Source organism: Alosa sapidissima, chromosome 19, assembly GCF_018492685.1.
Source record: "Alosa sapidissima isolate fAloSap1 chromosome 19, fAloSap1.pri, whole genome shotgun sequence".
Classification (NCBI taxonomy): Eukaryota; Metazoa; Chordata; class Actinopteri; order Clupeiformes; family Clupeidae; genus Alosa; species Alosa sapidissima.
Window position 1 is genome coordinate 11,434,948 of NC_055975.1, and position 14,879 is coordinate 11,449,826.

A 14,879-nucleotide genomic window follows, 5' to 3' on the forward strand; every position below is an offset into this window, starting at 1 on the left:
CAGATGCAGTGAGTTAGGCGTACCTGAAGCTGGCACAAAACAGGTGATGTTGGTTTAGGAGAGGCATGCGAATGCCGCCGGCTTCCACAGGAAGTGCAGGTGTTTCAGTCTCACGAGGGACTACATGGCTAGATTTATGTATGTCCATATACATGTACATGCTCTCAATCACTGTCTGGAGCACACAACAACATCCATATGTGCACAGAGAGGATGGACTTGCCAAGGGAGTAAAACCTTTTGAATAGGCCAGGGCTGAGAGTCAACTAGCACTGTAAATATGCGCTCATGGCTGGGGCTTAACCTGTCTCTAATATTCACTTCCTAGGGCACAATCAAAGAGATGTGGCCATATGGCTCTGCTCTTGCATTGTGTCGGTCTATTTAATATCATAAATTCAGGAAATTGACTATGTTTGATGATTTGGAATGGATGTGAACAGTCAGTCTTTGACTTATGTGTTCAATTATAAATCCTCAATTCATCTTATTTCTTGAACTGAGCAGTCAGATTTATTCTCCAGTCTTCTTAAGTTATTACAAAGTAATCCAACTTGTAACCAGTTCAATCTGGCACATCATGGCTTGTCTATCCAGTTTACTGAGCACTTTATTGGACTCTTGGTCTTTCTTTCACTTTAGTCTGATGATATATCCCCACTGGTTTGCCCAGCTATGTTTGCTAAGCACATGTAAGTAATCAGTTGAAGGTATGCATCGGAATGTATGTTGATGCCCTGAACCCTTTACATATTGATATACTGATAAAAGTTGGATCAGTATTTTTGAAAAGATTCGAAATGTTTTACTTTCTTTTGTATCAAGTTGTGGTAGTGCAGTGATATAGAACGAAATGCGGTCAAGGTGTACATTTGTGCTGGACTTTACAGCATCGAACGTGATTCAGCCAATCATAAACAAGGACCTGAACTATCCGTTTTAGAAATAAGTATTGAACGACGCGTTAAAAAAAATTCACTAAGTATATTTCCCATAAGGGTATGCACATAAAGTTTTCCCAGACATTAGTATTAACTAAGGAAATCCACACATATAAAGAAATCCAAACATTAAAGTCTATAATTAAAGTTATGTGTAATAAAGTGGAATGACACAGGAAAAAAGTATTTTGGGGGGGTGTGCATGGCGGGTGAAATCATGATGACTTGGGTAATTGGGCTGGGACAGACGACGGCTGTGGATGGGGTAAGTGTAAGTGCACTGTATGATCAAATGCTACAAGAGAGGAAGGGTGCAGAGAGAAGGCAGTGCATCATTTCTCAGAAATAATGACCAATCTGTACATCAGCTTTTTTCTTATTTTGCTATTTTATTATTCCATGATATTCTACAACTTTCACATACAGTAAGCATTGGCTCATGAGAGGATTGTTGTGCAAGTCAAGTCAGTGTTTTCCTGGTAGATAGATATTTATCAGATATTTAACTGTTTAGCATGCCATTTTCCAGTTTGTAACAATCGTTTGGGGCATTTGGAGCATGGGGGGGGGGGGGGTGTCCCCCTCAAAGTATATTATGATTACAGCCTTTGTGTCGGATCATGACTTGACAATGTGATTTATGACATTTTACTAATATATACACATTACATTTTTACAAATGACTAAATCATTTTACAAATGACAAATCATGTTCTTTAAATCATGTTGATCGACAAATCATGGGGGGGGGGGGGGGGGGGGACCAGAGGGTTGCCGGGTCGATCCCTGACCAGTAGGAGAAATGTGGGAGGGGGAAGTGGTTGAGCACTGCTCTCCCATGCCCACATCTACGGGTGAAGTGCCCTTGAGCAAGGCACCTAACCACTCACTGCTCCCCGGGCAGGCAGCTCACTGCTCCGGGTTAGTATGTGCTTCACCTCACTGTGTGTTCACTGTGTGCTATGTGTGTTCACTAATTCACGGATGGGATAAATGCAGAGACCAAATTTCCCTCACGGGATCAAAAGAGTATATATACTATATTACTACTATACTAATTCAGAAGCATTCTATTTAGTCACATTCTGACAACAAATAATAGTAAACACCCCAAACTGTAGATGGCGCTGTTTCTCAAGTTAATAGTTGTGGTATCACTAGTGCTTATTTTACCCCAACACTGATCGCATGTGTCTCCACAGAAGGTACAGATTGGAAGGTCACGCATCACCTTGGAGTGGTACAGTCTCACGGCCTTCCGCCCTGTGATGAGGAAGGTTAGGAAATGCAGTGCCCATTACTGTACAATCACAACAGTGACAACAAACAACTACAAATCACTATTGAAAATGCAAATGCTTACGAGGCTCATAGTAGTCAAGAACTTGGATCAATGCTGGCTGCACATGGGCGACTTTGAACTGTCTCACAAGAGATATGTTGACACACTTCTCAGCTTTTCCCAACTGCAAAGTAGGAGATTGTTTACAGACTATGCTACAACTGAAACTAAATTCATATTTCATAAATTCATGCTTCAGTTCTCAGAGAGATTGTTTGCCAGTGATGTTCTGTGTCTGCTTACTGAATCCAAGTAGAGCACCACTCTCCCAGGCAGAGGTTCCACGCTCTTCACCAGATAATTTGTCTCAATGCCATTCGGGCGTAGCGTAAATCCACTCAGAATCTGGACATCTAGTAGGGCCATTCCTGTCTGCTTGATACTCTGACTGTCTAACAGTCTAAAATAGATGACAAAAACATGTGAAAAATTATATTATTTCCCAAACAATCAATTATACAGACATTTGTCACATCTTCTAAGTAAAGGCTGTATGGTTCTGTGTGAAGCTTACTTGGTGCAGATGGATAAAAGGATATGGTTTGTGTCTCTTTCTTCATCCAACACCTTAACTCTCAGCTCAAAGGCCTCATGGCTTGTGGCATGCCTTTGTGCCTGAGACAAAGCCAGGCTCTCCAAATTGTAAAATATGTTCATCTGTGCAGGGGGAGTTTGAAGAGACAGTGAGTTGCGGGAAAGAAGAAAAAATTGCGAAATAGGGACTTGAGCGTTCAGAATAGAATGGAAATTGAAACGATGCACAGACGGAGGCTCTAGTGTTTGAAACGGTCGCCCGTGGTGATTAAGAGCAGCTGAGGGGGTCCTCCAGCACTGATGCCACAAGAAATCAGCATCACCCAAAGACAATGGTACAAAGGAAGAGGACCAAGTGAGATCGAAAAACAGGAACATTCCAGCTGAATGGATTCTAATCATTTAAAAAAAAATGCACTCCAGATGAGTCTTGGTCTTTGTGAACTTGAAGACTAAAAAGCAAGCTGTTTAGACACAGCCCTTTTTTTCAGAAGACACTGATGTTGCTAAATTGAATGCAGTTGCAGGCAGCGCTCCTTCATCATAACCCACCAAGATATGATCAGGAGAATCTATTGCTTCCAGATGGTAATTGCTGAGTACACAAGCTCTTCACTAATTTTCAGTCCTTTTGTTTTGACCTATCACAGTGAAGGCATTGTGCACTGCTGGAGAGGCCATCGCACGCAGCTGTTAACCTTATGTTTCAGCTGGAATGCCCTGCATGGTCATCACCCACGGTGAAGAGGTGAGCATGAAATTATAATTTGCAATAGCATTCAGTCCCAGACTTTGGTCAGTGTGGGAAATCATGGATTATTTCAGGGTCACTACGTCTTTTCAAAAAGGGGTGACTTTCAGCAAGCACATGTTTACATTTAATCAGTCCGACCTAATAAACACATAAACAAAATCAATTATGTTTGAAATTACCTGAAATAAGGCAAATCCTTTTCCCTCAATGAAGATATCTATGTGAACCGATGTGTTCATGTCGATCTGAACAAAAAAGCTTTTTAGTGTTAAATATGAGACAGTGCAACTTGACTATCTAACTGATATCAAGCATTAAAGGTGTGGTATTTCAATTTAATGTATCCTCACCTGTTGTTGACGAACTGTTAAATAGTTTGTGGAGTTTATTGTAAAGCTTGTTACCATCAGAGAGGCCTTGGATGTGAAATTCATTTTCAGATCAATTGCCTCTGAGCCACTAAAAGATGCGTAGAGTGACAGAGCTTGGAGAGCAATAACAGTGTCCTAAATTGGGTAAAAAAAAACAAAGACAGAGAGCATTGCTTAAACGCTGAAAGGCAGATAAACAAATCAATAGCAATCAGGAACATTCTGAATGCTTTACCATGAAAGGACTAGTCTTTTGAATAATCACAGATTTGAACCATTTGTACAAAAGAATAAGTGAAACATACCAAAACATTGGTCTGTGTGTGTGTGTGTGTGTGTGTGTTTTACCTGTGTGGAGCCAAATCCTCCTGAAGACCCTCTCTGGCTACTCAGCCACTTCATGAGGTCGATGCTCTCCACAATGTTACCCTGCTTGAACCGACTGAGCAGCACATACCCAGCAATCTCTACACTTGCTGAGGAGGGCTGCCAGGACTCTGTCAGGTCAGCATTCCTGGAACTCCAGAGTGGAACTCCATCTAGGCATAGCAAACATACATATCAGCTTGTATAATTTGACATTCTATGAGATACATTGACAGCAAGGTAGGTAGGCAGATGAGAGAGAGAGAGAGAGACAGAGACAGAGAGATAGAGAGAGTAGGCTAGAGAGAGAGAGAGCGAAGGGTGGGTTATTGGACTGATGAGAAGTTGTAAAGTGAGCATTACCTCTAATGTCTGCTCTGCTTATCAGTTCATCAATGGCATTTTGTGTACTCAAACTGCTGGCCAGGGACAGAGCGTAAGACACCAGGGACAAGCTGTAGTTACTGGAGATCCCACTGGACAGCTGCGTCTCCAGGAACTCTGTGGCTTTGGACAAATTACCTGGGAACAGCCCCTGAAAACAGACCTCTAAATCACCAAAAAAGTTTCACTCTTCTACGTGTTAACTAGACCGATAACTACATGAAAACTATATTGTCGGGGTCACTTTCAGTTGTCGTTATAGTTCTTCAATCGTTCTTGGTGTGAACAGCCCTTTACACAGGTTTATTACATCACATGGTAACCTACCATTTGGGCCTGGTCCTCCAAGAGTGTGATGAGGACATAAGCGGTGAGGGACACCTGGTCACCGCCCTGCAGCTCTGTGTGGATGACCCTGCCGGGCTCAGTGAAGCTGCCGTCTGGAGTCTGCTGCTCCGCTAGCCACGATAAGGCTTTGGAGAGCATGCTTTGGTCAATCTGCATGAAAACCTGGGCCTGCAAGAAACATCTTAGGACAAAGGCAGTCAGCCTTCACTCAGAGAGAGAAAAATGGGGGGGGGGGGGGGGGTGTCAGAGAGATTGGATTATGACTTGAAATCAGATTCAGGTAAGAATAGCTAAATTGACAGAAATGATGGTCCTAAACTAATACATTAAATTAAAAGACAAAGTACCACGTGCTGCCAGAGGGATCGCGCTGTCCAAATCCACTGAATGACCCATCGTCCCGCAGGTATGACAGCTCTCGATTATATCCTGGTCAGAAAATGACTTCATATGATTCCTCAAATTACTTTTGATTGATGGAATTAACGGATTGACAAGCAGAGGAGTATACCAAACAAACCTTCTTTCATGTATGCCAAAGCTTTACCAGCTATTTCCTTATTGATGACAGAGGCTCTGGACAGGTACTGCAATACGTAAATACTGGGAGCAAACTGTATCATGTTCTGTTCCCCGCAGCCGTGAGGCATCTGAATGAGTAGAGCCAGGCCAGCAATGGAGGGGCCAAGAATATCACCTGTTATTCAACACAACAACAACAACAACAACAACTGACATAACACAAACAGACAGGAATTGGCCATGATGACCACTGTTTTCAAAACAAAAAAGTAGTAGCTGACAGCATTTTTCAATTAGAGTGAGTATAAAGGGATTTAAAACAATCCCAGGATTGTTTCATGTCCTTGGGTGTTTTTTTTTTTCTCCTCCACTCTGGCATATGTAGTGATGGCCACCTTGTGCACAGCTGTACAGTGAGTGAACTTCATTCCTTCATGCCTTAAGAGACGTGCTCGCAACAGACGCTTGCAGCCCAGAGTTTTGGCCTGGTCCAAGGAAGGACTGCTGCATTCCTGAAACCTCTGAAGTCGGATATTTCCTAGTTGGAATCTCCAAACAAACTCGGAGGTCAAGAGTTCTGACCTCCTACTGGGAAAAGCACAATGGAACATCACAAAGGAGGGGAAGACAGAGCAAGAGGAGCAGAATAGAAAATGTAGTGTGAAGCAGACTCAAAGATAAACAGGCCAGCAGCTGTTTGGCATTGGCCCACCACAAAACTCTGCATAATGTGATTCAAAAGGCGACCATTTCCGGCACCACTCAGAAAGCAGTAAGAAGTATGGGAAAATCTTGAGGAAGAGACTCCATCTTGTACCCATGGGCCTTTCTAAGACCATAGTGTAAACACCAAAATAAAGCTGCTTTGAAACTCTGTGTTGTAAACACTCTCGCCTCATTTCTCCAGAAGAATACTGCAATATACAGGAATAATAGCTGTGAAGATGGATGGCACGCATACCAGCCACAGCCACGTGAGCCCTCTGGGTGTTTGGCACCACTCCATGAGGCAGCGTGAACTGCAGTTTCCTCGATAAGTTGCTCCCGGTTGGTGGAATGTCCAGAAACAGAGACTGGGAGAAGGTCTGCTGATGGCCCTCTGGCTTCAGGATATATATATGTTAAACATTAATATCATGGACCACCATAACACCATACAAACATATGCAATTCACTGTTTGAATAGTCTAAACAATACAGACACCCAACATGGCAGAAGTAAGTCTAGGTTAGATACACAATATCCTGTAGATAAAGCTTACATTTCTGTATATTTCATTAAATAATGTCATAGTGTGGTGATATAACTCAAGTTGTCTGCGAACATACCACCACTAATAGTTTGGCCATTGTGCTATCCTGTATCTCTGAGGACATCACGAGGATGGAGAACGATATCTCTCCGACCACCAGAGGTCGTATGGGGAAAAGTGCCCAAGCCTGTCCAAGTGCCCTCACTTTCAGGGTCTGTTTGTTGGGCGTTGACACAGCACTGGTGTCTGTCAGGACCAACTCAAACATCTGGCTCTCCTCAACTACCACAATAACCTGATGAGAGGGAAGAACTGTTATTACTATGTGGTTGCCATGGTGGTAGAAAGAAGAATGATCAAAATGAGGCAATTTGGATCTAAACTGAGGACACATACCTCAGTGTCATTCTGGAGATGGTTTAATAGTCTGACCTCTAAAATTAGCTCTTCACCTTTGATCAAACTCGGAGGGAGGTGTACAGACCAAGTAAGGGTTTTGTCATCAGTAGCCTAAAATATCAAGACCAACATAGCAAAATATGTTTATATTATAATGACATTATGATTATACAATTCTATGTGTTTTTAATGATGATAGATGATGTTTAGGGCCTTAATCAGAAACAGACCACTTCAGACCACTTTTAAAAGAAAAAGGTCTGACAGACATTTTAAAATGTCATTGAATGAGCTGAGCACTGAGTGACTTCACTGCATACTCTTCTCAGCCTGGAGACGGGGCCAGGATTCTGGCCACTCAGCAGGACTGTTGCTTTGGCTTTCCTTAAGGAAAAGGGAACCGCAGATACCAGATGCAGACTTGTGGCTTTGATGTCACTGTTATAGACGTAAGGAAGAGAGTATTATATCAATTGAAGGTATCAGTCATGCTGGTCTCAGTAACATCTGGAAGCACGCACCTACATGGAAAACCCTGCTCACTGGCGAGCCATCCAGTGTTCTTTATAAGTCTACTCTCAGCTTTTCAGACATAAAAAAAGAATCTACTGCTTCACTTCACCTCATGTCTCTCCTCATCCAAATCGAGGGGTCTGAAAACTCTGTTTCCATTCTGCGTGTCTTCTCTTCTCCCTCAGTATTAATCACGGCTTGTCCCACCACTAAGAGTCACAAAGAAAAGCTCATTAAATCATTGGAAAACCTGGCCATGTGAGACTACAACACTGACAGGAGGACCACTCTGCATGCAACTCTCTCCATTCACCACAAGAGGGAGACATTCTCATAGTCGATACAATGACTAACAGGAGTTAACCTAACACCTTGGTTGTAAACAAGCCGTACAACCATACTCAATAAACAACTATTTAATACTAGCACCAGTTTCTGTGGCGCTGTCAAAAGGATATAGGTATTTTACATATTTATATTTTTACTGTCTCACTAGACACTAATATTTATATTTTTACATACCATATTCAAAATCTCCTATTTGCCCACATTGTTGAAGACTGGTATCTGTCAGTACAACCAGATTGCAGGCCTAAAGAGTGACAGAAAATATTTTTGATTTATTATGTTTAGCATATTTAGAGAAAGCTTAACTTAGGAATCAAAAATATGAATAATATATGGCTAACATCAATGGTGACAGAGAACTATCTTTATGAGCCTGAGATTGTTATGTCATGCCATAGACACTATTTAGCAGTATACTTTATAATGCTCTTAATACAACAGTGAAAACATATAGGTCTACTCACATATTCAGCTTCAGGACTGCTTGTCTTATACTCTACCTGGTCACCCAACACCTGAAATCATCCCCACCCAAACCACTTGAGTTACCGTTTTCTACCACATTACATCACAACAAGGGTGAGCCAGTCTGCAGAAAGTTTGACATAATATAGTTTAACCTCATTAACAGAGATTCATAATTATTCATATTATTAATTTCAGGTTCAAATCAAAATTGATATACTCTTTAACCATCTCAGACAGGCAACAATTACTTTTCCTCTGCCGCAGGGAGGATGAATCGCATCTATACAGACCTGTCCTGAGGTGAGCTGGTGGAAGAGAATGAGGCAGGCCTCTGGAGTCCAGGACTGTGCGGGTGTGAGAAGATCAGCAGAGGACGTCTCTCGTCCAGTAGCGACCACCTGTCCACTGGAGGTCACCTGCATGGGAGTGTAGCAGAGGCGAACTGAGCTAGCATGCTAGTTGCACGTGGTAAATCCTCACATCTCTAACCTTAAGAACGCTTCTAACCACTGAGTTGGAAGCCTGGGCTTTTGGGCTCAGTGGTTAGAGCGTTCGACTCCCATGCCGGTGTGTTGAGGTGGCGGGTTCGAGGGCCGAAAGCGGCGAACAAACCGACCTCTGTTACAGGAGCACAGAGTGTTTGGATCACAAGAGCATCTGCATCACAGTGCTGCTGTGGGAATCCTGCGGGCCCGTTTGTTAGCAGGAGCGAATGGAACACACACCTGGTGTACTTCTCAGCGAGGTGCTGGTGATGGAGAGCTTATGAAATTAAAAGAAGAAACCACTCATCCTGTTTCTAGATGCAGTGGTTGATTTTACTTTGCCAATGTTTCATCTAGAAACAGAGTGTGTGTGTGGTTTCTTCCTTTTTGGCTTCAATCCAATGGGCCTACAACCAGAGCTCACAGATTCAAGGGCACGAAACACAGCAATTTCAAAGGACCAAAAATTCTTCCATTTGTGTTTTTCCTTCATTATAGGCACAGCACACAGTTAACTTTAGTAATGTTTTGCCCAGTAGTTGCTCAATAAAACAATCATCTAGATTCTAAACATATGCTCAGTGATTCAAAAATGTTTTAGCAGACCAGTTACGTTGATAGAATGACACTCTGAAGTGAAATACTTACCACATAATACAATTCATTAACAGAATATTTACTGGCAATCTTTAGTTGAATAGGGACATCGATCTGCAAATAAAGATGAAATAACATGGCAAGTGCTGTGGTGAACCACACAAGATAGTCAAAACTCAAAGAGAAAAATATTGTGGTTTCCGTCAGCTTTAATACTCACCTGTGCCAATTGGCTTGGTGGGCAGATTTGAATATTGGATCCACTAGGTGACACTGATGTCCTGCATAACACCAGAATCTTTTCAGCTGACATGAACTCAACCTGTCAATAGAACATTAAAACCATACCATCACACCCACATCCCACCATTGTATAATCCCCTCTGAATTGTTATGTGCATTAAAAAAAAAAAATCAGGAGAGGACTGAAACTGCCTGCCCACAGTGCCCTGTATAAAATACAACACGACACACCAGCTACTAAACTAAGTAAACTAGTTTAAACTAGTAGCTAAGCAAGAAGAACATCAGCGCATGGCACTGGTAGAGCCGCTGTGGTAGATTGGTGGTGGTAAATCGGTTGCTATACAGTATGTCTGCGGCTCTGCAGCCGGACCCTTCGCAATCAATTAGCCAATTCAATATCATGGGGGATATCCATAGTTCTGGTACGAGAACTTCACTTGTTGACAGACTTTGCACTTTGCTCACCTTTTAAATGTTTCTTGGTGTTTTAAGCCCCCAACGTTGTCTTCAAGGCAGCGCTGCCTGGAAGGCGCTAGGGTTAGACATGGGTTAAGGTTAGGGTTAGGATTAGGTTTAGGATTAGATGCCTTTAAATTGACGGTGGCAGCGCTGCCTGGAAGACGGCGTTGGGGGCTTAAAACACCATCAAGCCTTTTAAATTAGGGCCGACAGTATCTTTTAAACGAATCACGGTATAAGAACACCAGTTTAACCAGTAATGTAATGCTTCACATACCGTAAAATAAGCCCTGTGTCCATAAGACGGGAAAGGTGAGCTCATTTAGTGACGCCCATCACAGGGTGTTTTGTGGCTTACTTAAGACCTGTGGCACATACCTGGATTATGATCTTCTCAGCCTCTTCCTGGATATGAAACTGGATGGGTAACTTCCCATCCTCAGGCAGCGTGTGTGTGACATCTCGCGTGGCCACCTCCGCTACTGAATCACCGGGGCCCTGGGGTCCAGAGTCCTCATGTTGCTCTTGCTGCTGGGCCCTCAGCTGGACAACCCTGACATGCACACCCTTCTCTCTCTCAGATGACCTCAGGGGCTTCTGGTCCACCCTGGATATCTTTACCTGAGATTGGAAATGCACAAAACATTAGTGTTATGCACAATGTCCAAGTAAACATATAGACGGGGCAGACAACAGAATGATTTCCCCCCCTGTATTGTATGACTATATTATACACTCACTTGTGTTGAAAAGGTCGGGGATGGCTTTGGTAGATGAGACAGGGTGCTGAATTCAATGTTGTATCTCTCTGAAGCTTCTTCTACTCTTTCAAAGTTATTGCTTTTTGATCCTTTTATGATGAAAAAACAGGGGAAAAACATGTTAGTGCAGTCCAATGAATAGCGCTTCACAATAAAACAAAAATGATCATCATGCAAAATATAGCACTCCTTGAAAAAGCATTATAACTTGACATTCACATTTACCAACACAGAAAACACATTTGATGGACAATGGTGAATTTTGGGTCTTTTAAGAGGGGTCTAAAGACATATCTGTTCAACATGCACTTAGTTCATTAAGCACTTTTTATGTGTTATGGTTTGTATAGTATTGTTTTATTTTCATTAATTTGACACTGTTGTTTATTATTGATATTCTCCATATGTAGTCTTGCCATGCTATTGCTATTGTTATTACGGTATATTATTGATTGAATGCACATTATTGTTTATTATTGCTATTTTCCCTTTTTTCATTGTTTATTTCATTAGGCTATTGATTAAATTGACATGGTTGTTTATTATTGCTATTCTCCTTATTATAGTCTGACCAACATCTTAATTTGTTCTTAATTATATTGTTTTGTATTTGTATGTCGCTTTGGACAAAAGCGTACCATAACCATGTGCATAACCATAACCATAACAATGCATAACCATAACCATATGCATAACCATAACAATAATACTGAATTCACTTGACTTGGCAAGGACTAACATCCATCCATCACAAAACAAACCATATGATAACCATTGTGACCATAATCGAGATTACTAGTGAAACGTACCATTTGGGTACACAGCAAACTCTCTTCCACTCACCCGACCCTGTGAAGAAAATGAGCTCAGATTATATTATAAGAACAGCTGGTAAAAAATAATATATAAATAACTTCATATTCAGCAGCTAATAATACTTCATAATACTCACATATTCAGAGTTCAGGGGTATGTCTCTTGTGTAAATACATATTTCACCTACAGTACATTTTATATGATCTATGTTGCATTACTTTTTATGGCTCATGGCAAAGCTGAAGTGAATAGGGGTTTAGTCTTACATCCACAACAGCCTGTATCAGCCACATGCCAAAGGAGGGGTTGTGTGGTAGTTTCAGCTCCGCAGTCAACATGCCCTGAAGACTGTCTAGAGACCGCCAGTGCTGGATAACATTTCCTGCGGGATCCTGTCTCACCAGCAGAACAATAGCACCATGCCAGTCAGTCAGGCAATGAAAGAACACTCCAACAGTCTCAGGACTGCTGTGTCAAATCAAAAGCTTATTGCATTCTGTGCATTTGTGATATCCCTTTCACAACACCCACCTGCACTGTGATGTCCACCTTGCCTCTGTAAGGTGTTCTACCAGAGTGGACAGGCTGCACTTGTATTTGCACTGTTTGACTGGGCCTGTAGTGGGATTGAGGTGTCCAGACCAGTGTGGACGGAGTGTTTTGGCTAAGTGTAAGTGTGGTGTCGTCTGTAAACAGGAGTCGGGTGCCTTCGTATCCTTTCAGGACCAGTCTGTATGAAAGCCTTTGGCTCACAGACGCAACTTCAATCTACCAACAAAAGGTGTCCATATCACACACGTATCACACGCAGAAATGAGCAGCTGATAAAGGTTTCCTTTTCAAAACAAAAGGCTCAACAATAAAGGTTTCAATTTCAAACCAGAATGAAGCGAGTGACCAGGGTGGACAGAACATCTACAATATGACACGGGTTGGGCGGGACACAGACAGACTATCAATAAACTGATAATGTAATCTAATCTATCTGGAATTTGATTTAACATACAAATTTAGATCATTCAAAAATAAGTAAGCACACACACCAAGAGGAAATATCTTACTCTAGAACAAACAGGATGTCCACTGATAAAGCATCCCGCAGTTATAAATAAATTAGATTTAGGCGCATGGCACATACGTTGCCCTCATGTTTTCTCTGAGCCAAAGCAGGATGAATCCATGACCCTCAGCAAAGCATACAGAGTTATAAACAAAATAAACAATACTCACAGGAGGAATCATCAGAACACCAGTTGAGCCTTTGAAGACACCAAAACACATTGCACGTGAGCCAAAAAATCTCTCTCTGTCTCTCTCTCTTCATATGTCTGTGTGTTTACACTCTCTGTACCAACATAGCATTTTAATTACACATGACACTCATTTAAGTAGAACAGGTCAGTGTCACCTCCGTCCAGGGTGCTCTTGGCCAGCGTCAGGGAGCCATCCGTGCCCTGCAGTTCAGCTTTCACAGTGATGGTAGAGTTGGCGAGGATGATAACAGACAGCGCAGTGGGCACCCCCAGATGCAGCTCACGGGGTGCCATGATGATGTAGCTGGAGCTGGCATACAGATTGGGATATGGCTCATTTTCTTACAACAACATGGAATACATATATATAATAACACTGTTACTTAGTTGGGAAGAAAGGATACCATCTCTATCAGTGGTGCTACGCCTGGTGATTACTATGTTTATTCAGTCATTTGGTCTGTGGCTGGATCCACGGATGTAAAATGACTCTTCATACATATTTGATAAGATCTCCACGAAACTGTCACGGAAAGACATGGATGTGCACACAAACACAAACTCGGAAAGAAAATGATGTGCTGTTCTGTGCCCGCTAGACCACGTAATCCTCTTACCTCGAGTTCCTCAGAGCTGCAGCACTCCCAGCAAGGAGGAGACACACCGTTATCATGCTGTTCCACTCCATGCTGTCCGAGCGTACCTGTGTTTTGTGTAGCAGGACGGATCTGCGGACCTTTCCAAATCACTCGGATCCCCTCTGCTCCACCCAGTCCTCCCTGCCAGCCCCAAGGGGTGTGGAAGGAACACCGCCTTTGGTGACCTCATAGGGCCCAGGCTATCAAATTCTCTCTCCCCTATCCGAATCAGCAGGTGTCAGCTGAGACCATCAGTGAACATGAATGGAAAGATGCTTTTTATGTTTGCTAAATAATATGACTCCAAAAAAAGCTGTTGCCCACTACACAGATCATAGTATGGGGAATTGTGTTATTTTAGGAACGGTTCATATAGATTTTTGCAACTGGTGTTTTTTTACTTGCTAGGACCCCACTGAATACAAAACAACCTGTTTCCAATTTTTTTCTTCATTTTCAGTGCCAAAATTCAAGATGGCGGACAATATATGCGGAAAAATAATATAAAGGCTTAAAGTGGTCAACTTTTTGATAAATATACACCTAATAAGGTAGACAAGTGAGATACAGACTATTTTCAAAAGATGTATTGCATCATTTGCCAAAACATTTGGAGAAAAAATGGAAAAAATGAAAAAAAGATTTTAAAAAGATCTGCATCTTGTTTCATTATTGAAGAGTTCAACAAAATATTGTCAGTCACTCAAGTATTTATCCTCACCACTGTCACTGTCTTTTTAATATTGGTGTACATCTCCTCAGAGCCTTCACAACTGCAAAGTTGCGTGAATGGTAAGTTGTTACTCTTGCAAGAACACCTTATACTGCATTGGCTGGCAAGACAACAACACTTCACAAGTTCCACAACAGCCTCTGGTGCTGGTGGAAGTTTTGACAGAACAGGAGCCCATTGCCCCTCAGCAATTTGTCTCCATCCCAGTGATAGTGAGTCAAGAATCTTTGGAGCAGGCACTGTATCTTGTGCTCAAACATTTGCTTGCCTGTGTGCTCTCAGAATTTCAATTTAATTTCAGTTATAGAGCGTCAAAACATTACACATGTCTCATGGCGCTTTACAGAG

The 14,879-nt window shown here is 42.1% G+C and overlaps 1 protein-coding gene across 1 annotated transcript; it reads right to left on the reverse strand.

Annotated features, from left to right (window-relative positions):
• Positions 1 to 1,912: 1,912 nt before the first annotated feature.
• On the reverse strand, positions 1,913 to 13,852 carry LOC121693128 (CD109 antigen-like). The gene is made up of 29 exons (XM_042072330.1): positions 13,778 to 13,852; positions 13,316 to 13,470; positions 13,138 to 13,166; positions 12,439 to 12,675; positions 12,174 to 12,299; positions 11,901 to 11,940; positions 11,071 to 11,180; positions 10,709 to 10,951; positions 9,846 to 9,947; positions 9,677 to 9,739; positions 8,834 to 8,959; positions 8,540 to 8,590; positions 8,250 to 8,319; positions 7,837 to 7,936; positions 7,535 to 7,652; positions 7,212 to 7,325; positions 6,892 to 7,110; positions 6,524 to 6,665; positions 5,561 to 5,737; positions 5,388 to 5,469; positions 5,020 to 5,242; positions 4,672 to 4,843; positions 4,291 to 4,481; positions 3,922 to 4,077; positions 3,751 to 3,816; positions 2,798 to 2,940; positions 2,527 to 2,683; positions 2,305 to 2,407; positions 1,913 to 2,204 (listed from the first exon to the last, which is right to left on the reverse strand). Exons 1-29 carry the CDS (start codon positions 13,846 to 13,848, stop codon positions 2,020 to 2,022), a joined length of 3,771 nt encoding a protein of 1,256 aa, XP_041928264.1. The 5' UTR covers positions 13,849 to 13,852; the 3' UTR covers positions 1,913 to 2,019.
• Positions 13,853 to 14,879: the final 1,027 nt, after the last annotated feature.